The 21,416-nt window shown below is 39.9% G+C and overlaps 1 protein-coding gene across 4 annotated transcripts in view; it reads right to left on the bottom strand.

Moving 5' to 3' along the window:
• Positions 1-21,214, bottom strand: part of DDB2 (damage specific DNA binding protein 2) — a 75,163-nt gene extending 53,949 nt beyond the window's left edge. The window contains exons 1-5 of one of the 4 annotated variants that reach the window (XM_053720332.1): positions 21,156-21,214; positions 16,680-16,857; positions 16,501-16,601; positions 3,214-3,402; positions 2,950-3,095 (exon numbers count right to left, since the gene is read on the bottom strand). In XM_053720332.1, coding sequence (XP_053576307.1) covers positions 2,950-3,095; positions 3,214-3,402; positions 16,501-16,601; positions 16,680-16,851 — 608 coding nt within the window. In that variant the 5' untranslated portion in view covers positions 16,852-16,857; positions 21,156-21,214. Of the gene's footprint in view, positions 1-2,949; positions 3,096-3,213; positions 3,403-16,500; positions 16,602-16,679; positions 16,858-19,253; positions 19,366-19,386; positions 19,926-21,054 lie in introns of those variants that run through there. The other 3 variants (XM_053720331.1, XM_053720333.1, XM_053720330.1) reach the window with 3 other exon arrangements.
• Between the last annotated feature and the right edge of the window lie 202 nt (positions 21,215-21,416).

Genomic DNA, 21,416 nt, shown 5'->3' with positions numbered 1-21,416 from the left:
AAATAGGTCACTAAAGTGTGCAATGGCTGTGTGAAAGATAAGTGTTCTGCACTTTCATTTCCAACAGGAACTGAAAAGCTCACAATTTCAGAATGGAATTAAAGGAAAAAGGGGACAAAATAAAATATATTGCAGACTTTATTTATATAGGATTTATCCTTTTATATTATTACCATCTCAAAGTGTTTAATGTCCCTTTAAAATGAAGGTAAACTTTGATGAATGAAAGCCTGGTTTTTAAAAATACTATTATAAACCATCCGGCTTCCTGCAATCACGTCATGGCCTCAGGCAATGTTACCCCTGGGGGGAAAGCTGTAATTTGAGGAAGTCGGATTAGTCTGTTTGAGGAGAGGATCTCCGGGCGGGGGAAGCTGCTCCGGCTGTGAAGAGAAGGTAAGTTTTTAAACAAAAACGGCTGCTTTCTAAACTTTGATGAATGAAAGTGCCCGTTTTTAATAGTATTTTTAAAAACCGTGCTTTCATTCAAAGTTTACTTTCACTTTAATGATAATTTGTGCAATAAAAATAAGCTAATTTTAGTTTAATATTGCCTTAAATTTTAGCTGGGTGGTGCATCCGCTATAAAGGTCCTGGAGAGAACACGGTTATGATATATTATTATGGTGAGGGAGAAATAAAGTGTTGTAAGCCCCCAAATTAGAACCAACACAGAGGTATTTGTCATTGATGTGGCATCATGACACACATGGACCACTCATTTGAAAGAACAGGAATGCTGCTTTCAAATAAGGGATCTCAAGTTTATGTATTGTGGGGAAGCATTTTTGTAATATACATTTATTAGCAAAAATGTTTCTAATAAAAGCTAAAAGCAGATTCAAACGTGCATTTAAGTATGCACCGTGCACCAGCATTTTAAACACAGCACTTGCTTCGAGAGCCTAAGGTGTTGTAGTATCTGGTAATGACTCAAAATACATACAGGTAGAAAACCCTTTATCCAAACTGCTTGGTACCGGAAAAAGGTTTGGATTTTGGACTATTTGCATCTTTAAAATGGGACAGTTTGGAGAGGGGATGGAACCAAAATTTAAACAACGATATCTTATGCCATTTAGGTAATATTTACATGTCATTATACAGCTTATACGAGCAACATAAGAAAGATAGTGCAGTACTGTAACCAGAAAGGTAAAATGTGTTGTTTTAAATAAATATTATTGATGCACCGAAATTTAAATTCTGGACGGAAACCGAAAATTCAGGATGCCCTTGGCCAAAAAGGACTTTTCTGCGACCGAACTTTTGGTGCATCCCTACACATTATTAAATATCAATATACTGTATTATTCTTTATTTAGTTCTATGTAACAGAATCAGATTTAATAGGTTTTTTTTTTTGTTTGTTTTTTAACAATTATCCAAATAAAGTATAGTCCTAGAAAATTATTATTATTATTATATGTAAAAAACAGTAAGTCAAGTAATGAACTCAAACAACAGCTCTAGACTAGCATCAAATTTTAAATATGCTACACAATAATTTTACCGAAAATAACAGGCAAAAAAAACAAAAAAAACACACATTTTCGGCCAAAACATTTCTGTGGCCGAAATTTCGGTGCATCCCTAATAAATAAGGACTATTATTTGCATTTTAGAAAGAAAGAAAAAAAAGACACAAAAGAGAAGATTGTGACAGACATGGAAAGAAAAATTGCACTTTTTGATAAAAAAATTTTTTTAAATATAAATTAAAAAAAAATTAAATTTCAGAATATGTTTGGATTTAAAACTGTCATTATGTTAACAAATTTCATTAATATTTGCACTGCAGTGAAGGGACAAAATTCTTTGAAAAAACATCATATTGTTTATCTTACCACCTTAGCAGTGACCAGTGAAAGTGAGCATTAAAGGGACAGTAAAGTCATTATTAGACATTCGTGATTTAGACAGATCATACAATTTTAAACAACTTTCTAATATACTTCTATTTAATTTGCTTCCTTCTCTTGTTATCATTTGCTGAAAGGTTTATTAGGAGCAGCAAAGGACATAGGTTCTAGCTGCTGATCGGTGGAGATATATATATATTTATTTTATTATACTTTATTTATGAAGCGCCAACATATTCCGCTGTCCATGGATACAATTCATTTAAATAAAACAATACAAGACTTGTAAAAGACAGGACAAAATTTATATATATATATATATATATATTATACACACAAACACACACCGATTGTCATTGGCTCACCCATGTGTTCAATTGCTCCTTCAACAAATGATACAAAGAGAATTAAGCAAATTTGATAATAGAAGTAAACTGGAAAGTTGTTTAAAATTGTATGTTCTGCCTAAATCATGAAGAAAAAAAATTGGGTTTCATGTCCCTTTAACAAGAGAGAACAGCAATATCTCTGTACAATTTTGTAGTGTCAAGGTTTTGAATTATGAAAAATGCACAAAAAAAATCTGTCTAGGGAGGTGGAACACCCCCCCCCCCACACACCACACACACACACACTAAAATTCACAATTAAATTACAGAAAAGCAAAATAAAAGCACTTTACTTTTTTAAAAAAAAAGTTATAATGATGGGGAGTTTAAAGGGACATTAAACACTTTGAGAACGGTAATATAAAATGATAAATCGTATATTTAAAAAAGCCTCTGCAATATACTTTCATTATTTATTTTGTCTTCTTTTCCTGTAATTCCATTCTGAAATTGAGATCTTTTCAGTTCCTGATAGAAATTGGCTGCACTCTCAAGCGATCTATTTATAACTGTCCCTAATTGGTCACACCTAAGTTACAACATGGCAGCTCCCATTGTTTTATAGACACTAAAATTTTACACTCATTTTGCATCATTCTATCCAGCATTTATTTAGTGTTTAATGTCCCTTTAAAATGTCTGTGAAAAATATAATATTGCCTGTATTCTGTTCCCTTTTATAGAACAAGGTTACTCACGCCCAGTCCTCGGTGTTGGTGAAGACTTGCACAGTGCGTCCAGTGAGATCCTGCAGGATGGTACTACCAGCTACAGATGAAATGTACAACTGATTAGGATTAAATGGATCAAACTTCATTCCTGTGATACAACCTCCGGCTCCAATCTGTAAGGGCAAGAATGTAGGTTGTTAGAGCAGAGACTGAATTTTGACTACAGGAAGGACACAGGCTTTCTTGACTACATGTTAAATGGAGCCACTGCACAGTAAATGATGGACATACCCCAGGAATGAGAGTGTTATTGAGCTTCTCATAGTCCCACAAAATGATGTCTCCTCCTTTTGACCCCACCGCCACTGTGTTTGGGTGAGTGGGGTGCCACTCCAAGGTGGTAACCCTCCTGTCAAAGGGACTGTTGCTACAATATAGTATGTAGGAAGCTAAGGAACGTAGGAATGGTGTTTGCAGGTACTGTTAAGAGATAAACACAACGTGAAAGGATTAATAAACACACAGATCATAAGCCCCATTAAAAAAACATATCAGATTTATAAAGTGTAGCACAATCTAATACACTTACTTGTATGTTCAAGCGCTGCTTCTTTATACTTTAAAATTATTTAAAATTACCAATATAAAAAGGGTTATTCAAGTGCTAAACTAATGGTCCAATCCACACTTACATTTCGGCATATAATTATCCTGAGTTTGTGTTCGCATGTGCACTGTGGTTCATTGAAGAAGATGCTGAGAGCCTCAGGCAGTCCACGGCAGAACACTATTTTATCACTGAGGTGATTTTAGCCAATAGCATGCTAGCTATCCGGCAAAATGTCAGCTGGCCCACACGGCTATCGGTTGGAAACGTCACCTCACTGAAAATAGCGTTCTGCTGTGGGCTGCCTGAGGAACTCAGTGTGGCGAACGCTTCAGACAAATAAAGGAACTTCCAGCATGAAAGTCCTCTTTATTTGTTCCACTAGAAAAAATAACTAATTGTGTAGTTCATTAACAAATCTAGACAGGTCAGGCTTGTTTTCCCCCCAGAAAACCTCTGAATTACATTGTTTCCAATCCAGCAAAGGATTCTGGGTAAGATATGCAAATTAGGTTCACAATGACACACCTTTTAACTTAAAGTCTACTTTTCAGCAGATTCCCTTTACGCCAAAGCATCGCTGTTCACACAGCTTATATGCTTAGCTAGGGTTAGTGCAGTGATTCATAACCATCCCAGGACAGACTGTTTTGTGGTTTCTGCAACTCATCAGCTGGGAGAAGGTTTGAATCACTGCTGGGTGAAGTTGATTTCGGGGCAAAATATAACAACATTTAAAATTAGGGGGAGGTAAAAGGTGAGTTTAAAATCCTCCACTACGCACAAAAACTAGAAAAAATAACTAATTGTGTAGTTCATTAACAAATCTAGACAGGCTAGAAGGTGTGTCATTGTGAACCTAATTTGCATATCTTACCCAGAATCATTTGCTGCATTAGAAACAATGTAATTCAGAGGTTTTCTGTGGGAAAAACAAGCCTTCTGGCCTGTCTAGATTTGTTAATGAACTACACAATGAGTTATTTTTTCTATATTTTGTGCGTAGTGGACGATTTTAAACTCACCTTTTACCTCCCTCTAATTTTAAATGTTGTATTTTGTTCCACTAGTAAAACCTAGCATTTCACAAACGCTAGGCTTTACTATCACTTTAAGCATTGACCTATTTTTATCTCTCTCTCTCTTAACAACAAAAAAAAATCTTGCCTGCTCGTTAGTATAGGGGATCGCTACCCAAAATAATAAAATCTATAGAAATTCTGCTCGTTATAAGTAGGGGAGATTTTTTTATATAGTAGCACTCCATACTTACCTATTGACCCACTCTGTGATTGATAGAGCTGGTCTACTTTTAGCAAAGGAATGGGGTGACATAATCGACTTCTCAGCTGAGCAGTAGGAACGGCGCACATGCATTAGGTTATAGTGCCCCCATTTTCCTACCCGGGTAGACCCCCCCGAAAGGACTCGTATAAAAAGTCCTATGTGGGGTTTGGAAAATAAGTAATTTTCAATTGAAGATTGCATGAAAATGGGGTTAAGTCGATAAAAGGTAAGCAATTATGAAAAAGAAAATGTATGCTTGAATGATAAATTTATTTCTTTTTTGACATGATGAGTCCACAGATCATCTTAATTACTGATGAGATATTCACCTCCTGGTCAGCAGGAGGCAAAGAGCACCACAGCAGAGCTGTTAAATAGCTCCTCCCTTCCCTCCCACTCCAGTCATTCGACCGAAGTTAGGAAGAGAAAGGAAAAGCCAAGGTGCAAAGGTGTCTGGAGTTTACCATAACCCAAGAACAGGGCAGGCCGTGGACTTATCGTGTCAAAAAATAAATAAATCAGGTAAGCATAAATTTTCTTTTCTTTTTTAAGACACGATGAGTCCACGGATCATCTTAATTACTGATGGGATTCAATAACCAAGCTAGAGTACACAGATGATACGGGAGGGACAAAACAGGGAACCTAAACGGAAGGCACCACTGTGCTTGAAGAACCTTTCTCCCAAAAACCTGCCTTGCAAATCTGTTCTACAGAAGATTCATTTTTGAATGCCCATGAGGAAGCAACAGCCCTCGTGGAATGAGCCGTAACTCTCTCGGGAGGCTGCTGTCCAGCAGTCTCATAAGCAAAACGTATAATGCTCTTCAGCAAAAAAGAAAGAAGTAGCCGTAGCTTTCTGTCCCTTACGTTTTCCCGAGAAAACCGCAAACACAGAAGAAGAGTGGCGAAAATCCTTAGTCACCTGTAAATAAAAAAACTTTAAAGCACAGACCACGTTCAAATTGTGCAGAAGTCTTTCCTTCTAAGAACAAGGATTAGGACACAAGGAAGGAACAACAATCTCCTGATTAATGTTCCGATCAGAAACAACCTTAGGAAGAAATCCTAACTTAGTACGTAAAACTACCTTATCTGAATGAAAAATAAGGTAAGGTGATTCATACTGTAATGCTGAGAGTTCTGACACTCTCCGAGCAGAAGAAATAGCCACAAGAAATAAAAAACTTGCCAAGATAGCAACTTAATATCTAAGGAATGCATAGGCTCAAACAGAACCCCTTGAAGAACTTTGAGAACTAAATTAAGACTCCATGGAGGAGTAACTGGTTTGAACACAGGCCTGATCCTGACCAAGGCCTGACAAAATGATTGAACATCTGGAACATCCGCCAGATGTTTGTGTAACAAAATAGATAAAGCCGAGATCTGACCCTTTAGAGAACTCGTCGATAAACCCTTCTCCAAACCCTCTTGGAGAAAAGACAAAATTCTAGGAATCCTAACCCTATTCCATGAATAGCCCTTGGATTCACACCAATAAAATGTATTTACACCAAATTTTATGGTAAAATCTTCCTAGTTACAGGCTTACGAGCCTGAATCATGGTCTCTATGACCGATTCAGAAAAACCCAGCTTGGATAAAATTAAGCGTTCAATCTCCAAGCAGTCAGCTTCAGAGAAACTAGATTTGGATGAAGGAAAGGTCCCTGAATCAGAACGTCCTTCCTCAACGGGAGTCTCCAAGGTGGCAGAGATGCCATCTCCACCAGATCCGCATACCAAATCCTGCGAGGCCAGGCTGGTGCTATCAGTGCTGCCTGGGGGTCCCTGGACCTTGACCCATATCTCGGGAGCTTGGCATTCCGACGAGATGCCATGAGATCCAACTCCGGCTGACCCCACTTGAGAATCAGATCGGAGAACACTTCCGGATGGAGTTCCCACTCCCCCGGATGAAAAGTCTGCCTGCTCAGGATGTCCGCTTCCCAGTTGTCCACCCCTGGAATGTGGATCGCTGACAGACAGCAAGAATGAGCCTCCGCCCACTGAATTATCTTGGATACCTCCATCGCTAAGGAACTCCTCGTTCCTCCCTGATGATTGATGTAAGCCACTGAAGATATGTTGTCCGACTGGAACCTGATAAACTGGACCATGGCCAACTGGGGCCAGGCCAGAAGAGCATTGAAGATCGCTCTCAGTTCCAGAATGTTTATGGGGAGAACAGACTCTGAGTGAGTCCAAACTCCCTGAGCCTTTAGGGAACCCCAGACTGCTCCCCACCCCAGAAGGCTGGCGTCTGTTGTCACAATCACCCAAGATGTTCTGCGAAAAGCAGGTCCCCTGGGAGAGATGATCCAGAGACAACCACCATTGAAGAGAGTCCCTTGTCTCCTTTTCCAGAGTTATTCGAGGAGACAAGTCTGCATAATCCCCGTTCCATTGCCTGAGCATGCTTAGCTGCAGAGGTCTGAGATGGAAACGAGCAAACGGGATGATGTCCATCGCTGCCACCATCAGCCCTATTAACTCCATGCACTGAGCCACTGACGGCTGAGGAGTGGACTGAAGTACTTGACAAGAATTGATAAACTTTGATTTCCTGATTTCTGTCAGAAATATCTTCATGGACAAGGAGTCTATTATGGTTCTGGAACTAGGTAACTCTTTCCCACATTTACCTCCCACCGGTGAGTTCTCAGGAAAGATAACACTATGTCGGTGTGGGATCTTGCTTGTTGAAAAGATGGACTAGAATGTAATCCAGATAAGGCACCACTCCTATGCCCCGTGACCGAAGAACCGCCAACAGAGACCCCAGAACCTTTGTGAAGATTCTGGGAGCAGTGGCCAGACCGAAAGGCAGAGCCACGAACTGGAAGTGCTTGTCCTGGATGGCAAACCTTAGAAAACTTGTGATGATCCCTGTGAATGGGAACATGTAGATACGCGTCCTTTAAATCCACTGTTGTCATAAATTGACCCTCCTGGATCAATGGAACGTATAATTTCCATCTTGAAGGACGGAACTCTGAGAAATTTGTTTAGACTCTTTAGATCTAAAATTGGTCTGAAGGTTCCCTCCTTTTTGGGAACCACGAATAGATTGGAATAGAAACCCTGACCTTGTTCCTGTACTGGGACAGGAACAATCACTCCCAGGGCAGAGAGGTCTTTTACACAATGTAAGAAGCCTCTCCTTTTGTCTGATCTGCAGACAATCTTGGAGGAAGAAATCTGCCTCTGGGAGGAAAACCTTTGAACTCCAATTTGTATCCCTGAGACACTATTGCTATTGCCCAGGGATCCTGAACGTCCCAAACTCAAGCCTGAACGAATAAGGAAAGTCTGTCCACTACCAGATACGGTCCCGGATTGGGGCATGCCCTTCATGCTGTTTTGGACTCATTAGCAGGCTTCTTGGATTGTTTACCCTTGTTCCAAGACTGGTTGGGTCTCCATGTAGGTTTAGCTTGTTCCTGCTTAGTGGAGGAAGAGAAGGAATTTCCCTTGAAATTTCGAAAGGAACGAAAATTACTCTGTCATCCTTTTTGTTTGTTTCTCTTATCCTGAGGAAAGAGATGACCCTTACCCCCCGTAATATCAGAGATAATTTCTGTCAGGCCAGGTCCAAACAAGGTCTTCCCCTTGTAAGGGATCGCTAGAAGCTTAGACTTAGATGACACGTCCGCAGACCAAGGTTTTAACCATAAGGCTCTGCGGGCTAGTACAGAGAAACTCAAACTCTTAGCCGCCAACTTAATAATCTGAAGGGAAGCATCCGTAATAAAAGCATTAGCCAGCTTCAGAGCTTTTATCCTGTCTTGGATCTCCTCCAAGGAAGTCTCAGTCCTGAGAGACTAGACAGAGCATCAATCCAATATGTTGCCGCACTAGTGACAGTAGCAATGCATGCAGCAGGCTGCAACAGCAGACCCTGGTGAACATAAATCTTTAAGTAAACCCTCTAATTTTTTGTCCATAGGATCTTTGAAAGCACTATTATCCTCTATGGGAATAGTGGTTCTCTTGGCTAAGGTTGAAATAGCCCCTTCCACGTTAGGAACTGTTTGCCAAGCCTCCTTGAAAGAGTCAGCTATGGGAAACATCTTCTTAAAAATAGGAGATGGGAAAAGGGAATGCCTGGTCTCTCCCACTCCTTAGTAACGATCTCCGAAGCTCGCTTTGGAACCTGAAATACGTCTGAGTAAGAAGGAACTTCGAAATACTTGTCCAATTTACTAGACTTCGCAGGGGCCACCACAACCGTAGAGTCACAGTCGTCTAAAGTAACCAAAACCTCCCTGAGTAGCAGGCGGAGGTGTTCTAACTTAAACCTAAAAGTTAAAACCTCTGAATCTGTCAGAGGCAATGAATCTTCCGAATCTGAGATTTCACCCTCAGAATAAACAGCAGGACCCTCCTCTTCATGGTCTTGGAAGGGTACCTCTAAGACTGCAACAATTGCATCAGAACTAAGTGAATGTCTGGCTTTCTTCTTACGCTTGCCCTGCAACATTGGGAAAGCAGATAATGCATCAGAAATTGTAGAAGACATGAGAGAAGCAATGTCTTTTAAAGTAACTCCAGCAGTAACTATAGCAGAAGTGCAGGGCACTGCTTGTGCGGGCCATAAAGTTTGGGACGCTTGGGGAGAAAGCTGCAGCATATATTGACCCTCGTCATTAGACTCTTGGACAACATCTGCCCTAGAAGAGACGGACTCTGAAAAAATCTTATCCCTATAACTCAAAGTCCTTTGTACACATGAAGGACAGAAAGGGATTGGTGGTTCCACATTAGCATCAAAACATAAAGCACAGGTGACATCTTGCAAGTCCCCTTGATCCATGCTTACACACAATATTCCAATTAATAACAAAAAATTATCAGAATTATACTAAAAATAAAAACGTTAGTGTCACTTTAAATACAAAACGGTCCTTTTTATTTTCTCTTGCAAACTGCAGTTTAAATAACGTTTCTTTTCTTTACAAATAACTAATACAACCTCCAACCTCTGCACCTCAGCACTCTGCTCAAGTGATCCTACCTTACTGAAGATCGCTCAAAGACTCCTTCCCTGTCTGCAGACGATCCGATAGCAAATCAACAACAGCTGATATACAGAGAAGACCGCGTCTGTACTAGTAACGCATGTTCTCCATGCGACTTCAGAACAGACCGGTCAATACTAAGGACTGAACTTTTTCTACTGCGCACTTCCCACAGCTTCTCTGATAACTGAAGCGCTACGACGTGACTTAAGTAACGTTTCCTTCCTAACAAACAAGTGAACCACCGAAGCCATTAAAGATCCGCGAGATCTTGCAGCATAACCCCTGAGCCCCAGTGCCCTAGCATATCAAACTGCCCAAATAGTTTTTCCCACCTGAAAAATGTTTAATGTCCCAACATAAAGCACTACATTAATAAAGAGCCCCTTATGTTACATGTTCCAGTGTGCTTATAAAATTTCTGAGTCCTTTTCCCAGAAAACTTAAATTAGCACTTACCTTGGCTTCTGCCTGGCAGCTCTCAAGTTTGAGAGGTCCTATTCCTCACATCGACCTGAGGAGAATAAAATGCTGAGTTAAAGATTACCTCAGACTGAAGGATATAGGGCAGCAAGAAATATGGGAGGCGCAGTGAGAATTATGAATTATGAAGAGACTGATATGGACTACGGCTACACCCTAGGACAAAAGCAGCACAATATTGTACTACTTTAAAAATAATAAACTCTTGATTGAAGAATCTATACTAACACCTCACTTTACCTCTTCCTATCACTAACGTAGGCAAAGAGAATGACTGGGGTGGGGGCGAAGGGAGGAGCTATTTAACAGCTCTACTGTGGTGCTCTTTGCCTCCTCCTGCTGACCAGGAGGTGAATATCCCATCAGTAATTAAGATGATCCGTGGACTCATCGTGTCTTAAAAAAGAAATTAAATGTTTACAATGATCTTTTGAAAGGGAGAATTTTTTTTTAAGCTTTATGTCTTTAAAGGAAAATAAAAGTGCAAAAAGAAAATGATCTAACATGTTATATGCAAGCAACAGTGCAATCATAGAAATGCTCTCACATGGGGTCAACCACAATCCTTTAGAATAGCTTATCATATAAATTATCCTAAAAAATTCGCATAGATTTAAAAAAAAAAAAAAAAAAAGTTCAACAGATAATACAAAATACACATATAATTTACCAGGTATTACAGCTTTGCAATGTTCTGAATTACAACGTAAATATAAACTATAATAGTGCAATTAAATTCTCATAGATTTTAATGTTGAACTTTTTAGAAAGGTTTAATGATTTTTCTACATTGATTGTAAATAACCCCCCTGCAGAGGTTAAAATGCATGACAAAGACAATACAATAGCACTTAGGAATTTGTCAGAAAAAAAAAAGAAAAAAAAAAATCTACTACTCATTTGAAGTTCAGACTAAGTTGTGTGTGTTTCCACTCCTCCTGTATCATGTGACAGACATCAGCCAATCACAAATGCGTATACGTATATTCTGTGTATTCTTGCACATGCTCAGTAAGTGCTGATGACTCAAAAAGTGTACATATAAAAAGACTGTGCACATTTTGTTAATGGACGTAAACTGTAAAGTTGTTTACACTTGCATGCTCTGTCCGATCATGAAAGTTTAATTTTGACTTGAGTGTCCCTTTAAACATCTAGGGCAGGGGTCGACAAATTTGTTTAAAATTTAGGCGCCAGAAAGAATATTTAGGAGCCAGTCATACTTTTAGGACCAAGACAGACAGTGGTATTTGTATATATAAATATGGAGAATAACCCAAAAAGTTAGGATCCAGGGGTAAAATTCTAGGAGCAAATGGCTACCTGGGTTTGTCAAGCCCTGATCTAGGGCGCAATTACATATACGGCGCAGGCTTCGGCGCAAGCGTTGAAACCCACGCCGCCTGTAATTTCACCTCGCACATCGGGGTTTTACATATACTGCGCCGTTAAGATGCTAGACTGGCGTAAGTAGGACAAACTGGCGATCTTCTGAAATGTGCGCAAATACACATTTTAGTCATCACAAGCAACTTACGCCAGTCTTGTGTCCACGGAAAGTGTCAATAAAGAGTAGTTTTATGCAAATTAGGTTAACACGCGTAAAAACAAACACAGAATTCAAATAAAAATGCGACACGTAATTACGATATTCAAATTCATATATAAACCCATGTGCAGCCGCCATTTTCTTCAGTGTGTTTGGATTGTTCATTGAGCTACAACACACTACACTGGAGTGGAGGATTAGTGAGAGTAGAGGAGGAGGCGCAAACAGAGGAGTTAGTTAGGTCGCATTGTTGTTGAGTAAGCTTGTACACTTACACATATTCTTACATATTGGACACATTCAGTACATATACAAATACACCACACTTTTTGTTCTAACACCTCACACCTTTTATTTGAGTTTTACAGTGTGATAGGCTGGGTGTTCGGTTGTGATTGAACTGAGAGCAGGCACATCCAGGAGAGGGACAGAGGGTGCACATGGGGACAGAAGGGGGGGAGGCAGGAGGGAGAGTATAGGGAGGAACATCACAAGGAGGAAGCCAAGTGGCCATGGAGGATGAGAGGCTGACATGTCCCAACTTCTCATTTGCGGAAAATGTTGCCCTTGTCCAGGCCATCTTGGACAATTACAGTGCCCTCTTCGGGCAGGAGAAGGGCAAAGGCATTGCCAAAAAGAGAAAAACAGCATGGTTGGCGGTAGAGAATGCCGTCAACAGAGTGGCCCTGCAGAGGAGGACTGTTGAGGGCCTGAAAAAGCGCTGGAATGACTGCAAGAGGCGTGTCAAAGAAAAGATGGGGCAGGAAGCTATGCACCAGAAGGGAACAGGTGGTGGTCTATCCCTGGATATAGAGTATAATAACTGGCAAGAGATGATACGCAGGTCCCCGAGTATCACAGCAGTCCATGGACTTCCAGGGGATCGTGACTCAGGGGCTGCAACCACAGCACAGCATGCTGGTGAGTAACATCCCACACAACAGTATTATATGTATTTGAGATATAACATTCTTTAATATATCACACATTCATGTACACGATGAGGAGCATGGTATTTGGCGTACTAACAAAAACATCTACAATTATACTTGACATTACTGCTACTTAACACAATGCAATTCATGATATGAGGTGGAATAGTGCAATACTAACATGTCTCAGAGTAACGCAGGCCACAAGCCACATGTAATTGTATGCCCACATGGACGTATATATGACTGTACTAATCCCTCTCATCCTTTGACTCCTCCACAGAACCTCCTGTCACGAGGATGCAAACATCCATGCCACCACCCTTCAGGCAACCACAAGAACAGTATGCTCCCAGGCATGAGCATGGTTGGATGGCTTCAGTTGAGGATCCGGGAGTGATGCCACCGCCATTAACATATGACCCCTGGCAAGATTCCTGGCCAGAGGAATATCCTTCCTTTGGCTTTGAGGGGGAGCCAAGACGGCCACAAAGGGTCCATGTATTTACCCCCCCATAACACAATCTCATGTCAGTCATGGATTTTACCCACAGACTATGTCACAAGAAGTGCCAATTGAAGAGGCTGAGTGGTCACACACTGGGACTATCAATCAACCATGGGACGAGCTCCACCATCCTCATCCATGGGACGAGCCCCACCATCCTCATCCATGGGACGAGCTCCACCATCCTCATCCATGGGACGAGCTCCACCATCCTCATCCATGGGACGAGCTCCACCATCCTCATCCATGGGACGAGCTCCACCATCCTCATCCATGGGACGAGCTCCACCATCCATGGGACGAGCTCCACCATCTGCAGATGGAAATATATCCGAAACTACAACTGCACCTCAAGCACAAGCAGCTGCAGCCGAACATGCCCCACAAGCACAAGCAGCTGCAGCCGAACATGCCCCACAAGCAACTAGAAGCCCTGTTGCTCAAGAGCCTGTGGATGCATTGTATTCTCCCCTGGGTGAGGAATACATTGCACTCCAGAGGAGGCTCATAACAAGCACTGAGAGCATACAAAGAGGCCAAGAGAGGTTCTTCATGAGGCAAGAGAGGATACAACAACGTAGCATAGAGCTGCAAAGGGACATGGCAGCATCGTTAAGTGCAAGTGTTCAGAACCAGTCACAGATGATGCGAATTCTGTCCGATATGCAGATGGACAATAGATGGAGAGAACAAAATCAACTCTTGGGTGTGTTGGTTGAGCACTTTACACACCAGCAGGACACTGCCTCCTGCCTATCATCTGTGGCAAGCACCCCAGCAGAAACACCAGAATCTTCTAAAACCAGGAAATCCACTACAGGCACCTCAGCCCCCTCATCCAAGAAGCCCAAAATATATATAAATATTATTATAGTTCACCATAAACCTTGTCCTCTGTTATTTCCCATATCATTGTCATACACATTCATGTAAGGTGTGTTTTATTACACTAATATTGTTAAAACATAATATGACCTGTGTGGAAATGGCAATAACAACAGGTAATATGTTTATGACATATTCTTGTACTATAACTCACATCCACAATAGTTGTTTATGAAGGGTACATGCAGTAATATTCACTTCTAAGATGTAAATCAATGTATCTCACATCTAATATAAATTGACACATGGGTATATATATACTGATGTTACTGATGGATGTGCATTATCAGGTGTTTTAAGGCTGCAGGTGAGAGGTTGTGTTGTTTGTGATTTGTTTGACACAATTGCAAAGAGGTGGCCTTCAAGGTCTTATAAAATTATCATGAGCCATACTAGGTTTATCTTTCAACTAAGAACACCAAGAGAACAAAGCAATATTGGTGTTGGAATTAAATTGGAAAGTTGTTTGAAATGACATGCCCTATTTGAAACAAGGTGGTTTTCTTTGGACTTGACTTTCCCATTATATATTGTAGCATCAATCACAAGCTGTGTTAACAGCAGAATAAATTACACTCCCAATGGGTTCTAAAGAGATAAAGGTAATACAATTATGATTGCCTATTGTTCTCTCCAAGTATTGGTGATTGTTTTAAGAAGAAATATAAAGTAAATAAGCAAGTATATGTACACAATGTGATAAAGTAATGAGATACGATTATACCTACAAACTCCATGCATTTGATTAGGTTGTGGCTTCAAAATAAGCTATTTCAAATACACAAATAAAGCTTTAAAAAACAAATCTCATAGTATACTGTCCCTATCTCATAGTATACTGTCCCTTTAACTATTTGAGATGCTGCTTAAATGTATGCGTTTGTTAAGGCTTCCAAGGGTTGCTGCGCCTGCAATATGTGGAGATGAGAATGGAGTAGATTTTCTGAATTCTGCGCGTGTAAGTCCTTACGCTGTATATTAGATACCAAATTGCGCGGCTGTTCTATGTTAATATATGGGAGAAAAGAAAATACGGCCAACGGGTGAAATATACGCGCGTAACTTGTATGCTATGCCGTATATGTAATACCAAAATCGTGTAAAAACCGGCGGCGCAAGCTTTTGCGGGCGACGCTGCATATGTAATGGAGCCCCTAGGGGTTATTTACAATCATGAAATAACTTTTCTTAAATTATTGTAAATAACCCCTAGATGTTTAACCTCTGCAGAGGGGTTAATGATATTAAGAAAACAAAAAAAATTATATTAAAAGTAAATTGAATAGTCTTAAACATACACGCTCCAAGCCATGAAAGTTTAAAGAGACATGAAAACAATGTTCAAGCAACTTTAAAGAGCTGCAGCATAGCTGTAAAAAGCTGAAAATATCACCTGAGCATCTATGTAAAAAAGGAAGATATTTACCTCAAAATGTCCTCAGTAGCCACATCCCATTATAAATAGGTTTTAAGCAGCCAGCCAGGATACTAGTCCTGGGACATGCAGCTGCCATGTGCAGGCACAGTCATGTTATTTCCCTCCTCACTTTAAAGTAGTGTACGAAGAAATCTCGCAAAATCTCAGTGAAATCTCATGATATCCCAGTAAAGAAGCCAGTCGGGATGCTAGTCCCAGGACTTTTTCAACATGCAGCTGACAGTAACTGAAGGGCTAGATTTATCAAGCCCCTGCGGCAGCAAGTTCTCACAAGAACTTGCTCGCCGCGATTTATCAAGCAGCGATCACCAGACCGCTGCTTCCCTTACATCTTCGCCACCTCTATTGTGGCGAAATGAAATCTCCTCGGTCGAGTCCGACTGAGGAGATTGACAGTTCCTGCCCGCGCGCAATTGGCTGTGCGCGGGCAGGGGGCGGGATTGCACGCGAGCGCAAAATTGCGCTCGTGTGCAATGTTAATTACCTGCGGGTAATTTCACCCCGCCACAGGCGCCCCTGTACGCCTCAGCATTGATAAATCTAGCCCTTACTATTGTGAGCTGAAGAAATTTAGAGTTAAACTATCTTCCTTTTTGCATAGAGATGTTGATGTGATATTTTCTAGACAGCTTTTTAAAGTCATGCTGCATCGCTTTCATGTGATTTAGCATTTGGGTATGTCCCTATAATTTTAACACAAAAACCAGGTGTCACTAATAAGAGTAAAGAAATAACAGTAAATCAAATTAAAAAAAAAAAAATATCAAAAAATACATCATACAAAACCAAACAAATAATCTGCATGAGGAGCAAACAATTTACAAGAATAAACTTTACTGCAAAACACACACAAGAGAGTATTTCACCTTTGCACGAACGTTATTCCCCAGTGTGCTCCGGTACAGATAATGCACAATGCTTCTTTGTTTGTCGGAAGGCTGAGTAGATATTCCTCCATCTTCAGAACCTATGCAATCAGAACCAACTTGTTACTGCAAAGCTATTAACATGTTTAACCCATTGGGCAGACTGTATGAGTAACCACCTTTGCTGCACGCTGGTACATCTTTCTGCGCTTGGGAATTCTTTTTACTGCTTTTTTTACACTCTGGACCAGCACTTTGTTCTGCTTTCCACTTCCTTTTCCCAGAAGACACTTCTTGTGGCTCCTCTTTCTCTGCAGTGCTCCTTCCTCGAGCAGTCTTTTTGGGGGGCATCTGCAGGTTACGTGACAAAAAGCTTGTGAATAGCAGGTAACCATTACACATACATGGGGGTCACAATTGTAGTACAATCTACTTACAGAGATCAATAAAAGACGACTGCAAACATTTAAAGAGACAAACTTAAAAAGGGACAGTCTACCTGAAAATGGTTATTGTATAAAAAGATAGATAATCCTTTTATTACCCATTCCCCAATTTTGCATTACCAACACTTATTTTAATACACTTTTTACCTCTGATTAGCTTGGGCTCGATTTATCAAGCTAGGGCAGACAGGGCCGTACATATTTGCCCCTGTCCGCCCCAATTCGCCTCTGGTGGGCAACAATCTGCTGCCAGAATTCAGCATTGCACAAGAGCACTATTTTGACTGGGGAGATTGAAATTCTAATGACTGCTGCTTGTTAAATTCTGACTGCAGGTTCTGAACCTGCAGTCGGAGCTGGGCGAACAGCTTGATAAATTGAGCCCCTTATATATAAGCACCTACAGACTGCCCCCTTACCTCAGTTATTTTGACAGACTTGCATTTTAGCCAATCAGTGCTGACTCATAAATAATTTCACAGGAGTGAGCACAATGTTATCTATATTACACACATGAACTAGTACTACCTAGCTGTGAAAAACTGTCAAAATGCGCTGAAATAATAGGCGGCCTTCAAAGTCTTAGAAATCCGTTTATGAGCCTACTTAGGTTTAGATTTAAACAAAGAATACCAAAGAGAACAAAGCAAATTTGATAATAGTAAATGGGAAAGTTCTTTAAAATTTGCATACCCTATCTGAATCACGAAAGTTTTTGACTTGACTGCCTCTTTAAACATCTTGACTATCTTTGAGAAAGCACCTGGAAGGCGTGATACACGTAAGATGACATACCTCTTGTTGAGCCTACACTTCTTGTGCATCCCGTTAACTGTGAGTTTTAATAACCTTTAAAAGGGACATTAAACACTAAATAAATGCTAGATAGAATGATGCATTTAAAGAAAAGATTAGTCTGAGAATAACATGTAGATGTATTTTTAAAGTTTCATTAGCTATTTAAATATTGACAAAATAAGTGTAAAGTTTTAGTGTCTATAAAACAATGGGAGCTGCCATGTTGTAACTTAGGTTACCTTCTCTACTGTGACCAATTATGGACAGTTATAAATAGGTAAAAGTGTGCAGCCAATGGCTGTGTGGAATATAGGAGTGTTCTACACTTCAATTTCTAACAGGAACTGAAAAGTTCACAATTTCATAATGGAATTGCAGGAAAAGGGGACAAAATAAATAATGAAAGGATATTGCAGATTTTTTTTTTTATATATACCATTTATCATTTTATATTACCATCTCAAAGTGTTTAAAGGGACACTAAACCCAAAAATTTTCTTTCATGATTCAAGTAGAGAATACAATTTTAAACAACATTCCAATTTACTTCTATTATCTAGTTTGCTTCATTATTTAGCTATCCTTTGTTGAAGAAATAACAATGCACATGGGTGAGCCAATCATACGAGGCATCTATGTACAGCAACCAATCAGCAGCTACTGAGCATATCTAGATATGGTTTACAGCAAATTAGATAATAGAAGTAAATTAGAAAATTGTTTAAAATCGCATGCTCTTTCTAAATCGTAAAAGAAAAAAAATGGGTTTCATGTCCCTTTAATAAATTGTGAATTTTAAGGATGGTTTGTGCTTAAAAGGGATAGTCTAATCAAAATTAAATGTTCATGATTTAGACAGAGCATGCAATTTTAAGCAACTTTCTAATTTACTCCTTTTATCAATTTTTTTCTTTGTTCTCTTGCTATCTTTATTTGAATGTAAGCTTAGGAGCTGGACCATTTTTGATTCAGCACATGGGGAACACTTGCTGATTGGTGGCTACATTTAGACACCAATCAGAAAGTGCTACCCAGGTGTTGAACCAAAAATGGTCCGGCACCTATGCTTACATTCCTGCCTTTTCAAATAAAGATACCAAGAGAACAAAGACAAATTGATAATAGAGTAAATAAGAAAGTTGCTTAAAAGTGCATGCTCTGAATCATGAAAGTTTAATTTTGACTAGACTATTTAAAATTGCATGTTCTATATCTGAATCGTGAAAAAAAAAAAAAGTGTGTGTGTTTCATATCCCTTTAAGGTTGCATGATTTAGCAACACATGGATGTGCAAAAGCATAAAGATACAACAGATAATACTGACGACAAAAGTAGCACTGACTTTAATTTGGGTTAACAGGAACAACCCCTTGTGCCATGTTACAAAACACTGCATTCAAATTACTGCCACTAACCCCCTTAACTTTGCGCTGCAGGCTTGGACTGATATGACCCAGTGAGGCTTAGACAAATACATTTCAATAGCGCGCCATGCAGACCATTTCTTACCGGGTCAACACGTTCATTTGTCAGACTTGTTCCTTTAGCATAGCACAGCAGCATTCACATTTACTTTTACTATCTATTGACGCTTACCCTCCTAACTATTCTATACCTCCATATCCATTGAGAGAGTACTCACTCAATCATGCCTCTGATAGGCCAATTGTGTTGTCGTTCAAAAATCTACATTGATTGGTTGAAATCCATGTCCCTCAAGATCCAATCCTGTACTACTTTTGGTGTCCGATCATCAGACTGTTTAATGACCTGCTCCTTCACAAACTGCGGTAGATAAAGTGGTATCCCAAGCAACCCTACTCACGCCCCAGTGTTGAGATTGCGTAACTTGACCACATAGGCAGCGATCTACCAGCAGTGCCTTTGGGATCTACTGGTAGTTTTTTTTTGGAGGTGGGTTATCAATAGTGTTGTAGCAGTTGTCCAGTGACTGAATGATATTTGAGTATCTGCTGTGCACAAACATGCACTTCCTCCTCTAGTTTTAATATTGTAAGCAGCTTGATGAAACTTTAAATGGACATTCAGGCACAGCGTGCAATTTTAAATAACTTTCCACTTTTATTATTAAATTTGCTTTATTCTCTTGGTATGCGTTATTGAAAAATATGCTACAGTAGGCTCCGGACTACTGGAAGCTAGTTTGCTCCTGAGCCAACCTACGTTTTACTCTTCAACAAAGGATACAAAGCAAATTTCATAAAGTTGTTTAAAATGCAATGCTCTGTCTGACTCAAAGTTTAATTCTGATTTTCATAATCTGAAATGAAAGCTGACATTTGTTAATAGGCTTTCTATCCTGAAAATGAGCAATATCGCTCAATAAAGGTACAGGCGTTCTATTGTTATTACTGACTGTCTCACCTCATGTTAGATTGTCTCATTTCAGTTCATGGGCCTACTCTACTTGTAATAAGGTGTCAATTCTGTTCATGGGCCTACTCTACTTGTAATAAGGTGTCAATTCTGTTCATGGGTTTACTCTACTTGTAATAAGGTGTCAATTCTGTTCATGGGTTTACTCTACTTGTAATAAGGTGTCAATTCTGTTCATGGGTTTACTCTACTTGTAATAAGGTGTCAATTCTGTTCATGGGTTTACTCTACTTGTAATAAGGTGTCAATTCTGTTCATGGGTTTACTCTACTTGTAATAAGGTGTCAATTCTGTTCATGGGTTTACTCTACTTGTAATAAGGTGTCAATTCTGTTCATGGGTTTACTCTACTTGTAATAAGGTGTCAATTCTGTTCATGGGTTTACTCTACTTGTAATAAGGTGTCAATTCTGTTCATAGGTTTACTCTACTTGTAATAAGGTGTCAATTCTGTTCATGGGTTTACTCTACTTGTAATAAGGTGTCAATTCTGTTCATGGGTTTACTCTACTTGTAATAAGGTGTCAATTCTGTTCATGGGTTTACTCTACTTGTAATAAGGTGTCAATTCTGTTCATGGGTTTACTCTACTTGTAATAAGGTGTCAATTCTGTTCATGGGTTTACTCTACTTGTAATAAGGTGTCAATTCTGTTCATGGGTTTATTCTCTTTGTAATAAGATGTCAATTCTATTCACGGGCTTTTTCTCCTGGTATTTGGCAATGAGATATCATTGCTGTTGACAAGCTGTCTCGCTCAATGATGCACTATTACCAGCTGTCTCACCTGATTGTAGACTGTCTAACCTCATGATGAGCTGTCTCTCCTGCATTTTGAGTTAATGGTTCGCTCAGGTCTACCTCTCTGTTATGATGCTGATGGATTAATTATCCTAATGATTCGCAGTCAAACCTGATGATGGGCGTTCTATCCTACTAAAGTGTGGTTGCTCCCGATGATGGGCAGTTTCTCCAGGCAATCAACCGACAACGGGCTATCTCTTTCACCTGCAGTTCAGCTCCAGTCTTTATTTTCCTTGTTAAAGCTATAAAGATGTCGCTATCCCGTCGCTTCTTCACTGCGCCTGCGCTACACTAAGTCTTTCTCACGTGGTTTGTGTATAAGCAAATCTATGAGGCCGCGAAACGTTTTGTCAGTCTGTTTGCTGACAACATTTCCACGCCTACTTTTTTGAGGCCGTCGAAGCTTTGCCATTTAGCTGGCAGCGGAAGGGGTAAAAAATTGAAGCGAAGAATAAAGTAAACATATTGCCG

Source organism: Bombina bombina, chromosome 7, assembly GCF_027579735.1.
Source record: "Bombina bombina isolate aBomBom1 chromosome 7, aBomBom1.pri, whole genome shotgun sequence".
Classification (NCBI taxonomy): Eukaryota; Metazoa; Chordata; class Amphibia; order Anura; family Bombinatoridae; genus Bombina; species Bombina bombina.
This window is presented reverse-complemented; position numbering and strand designations above follow the sequence as displayed.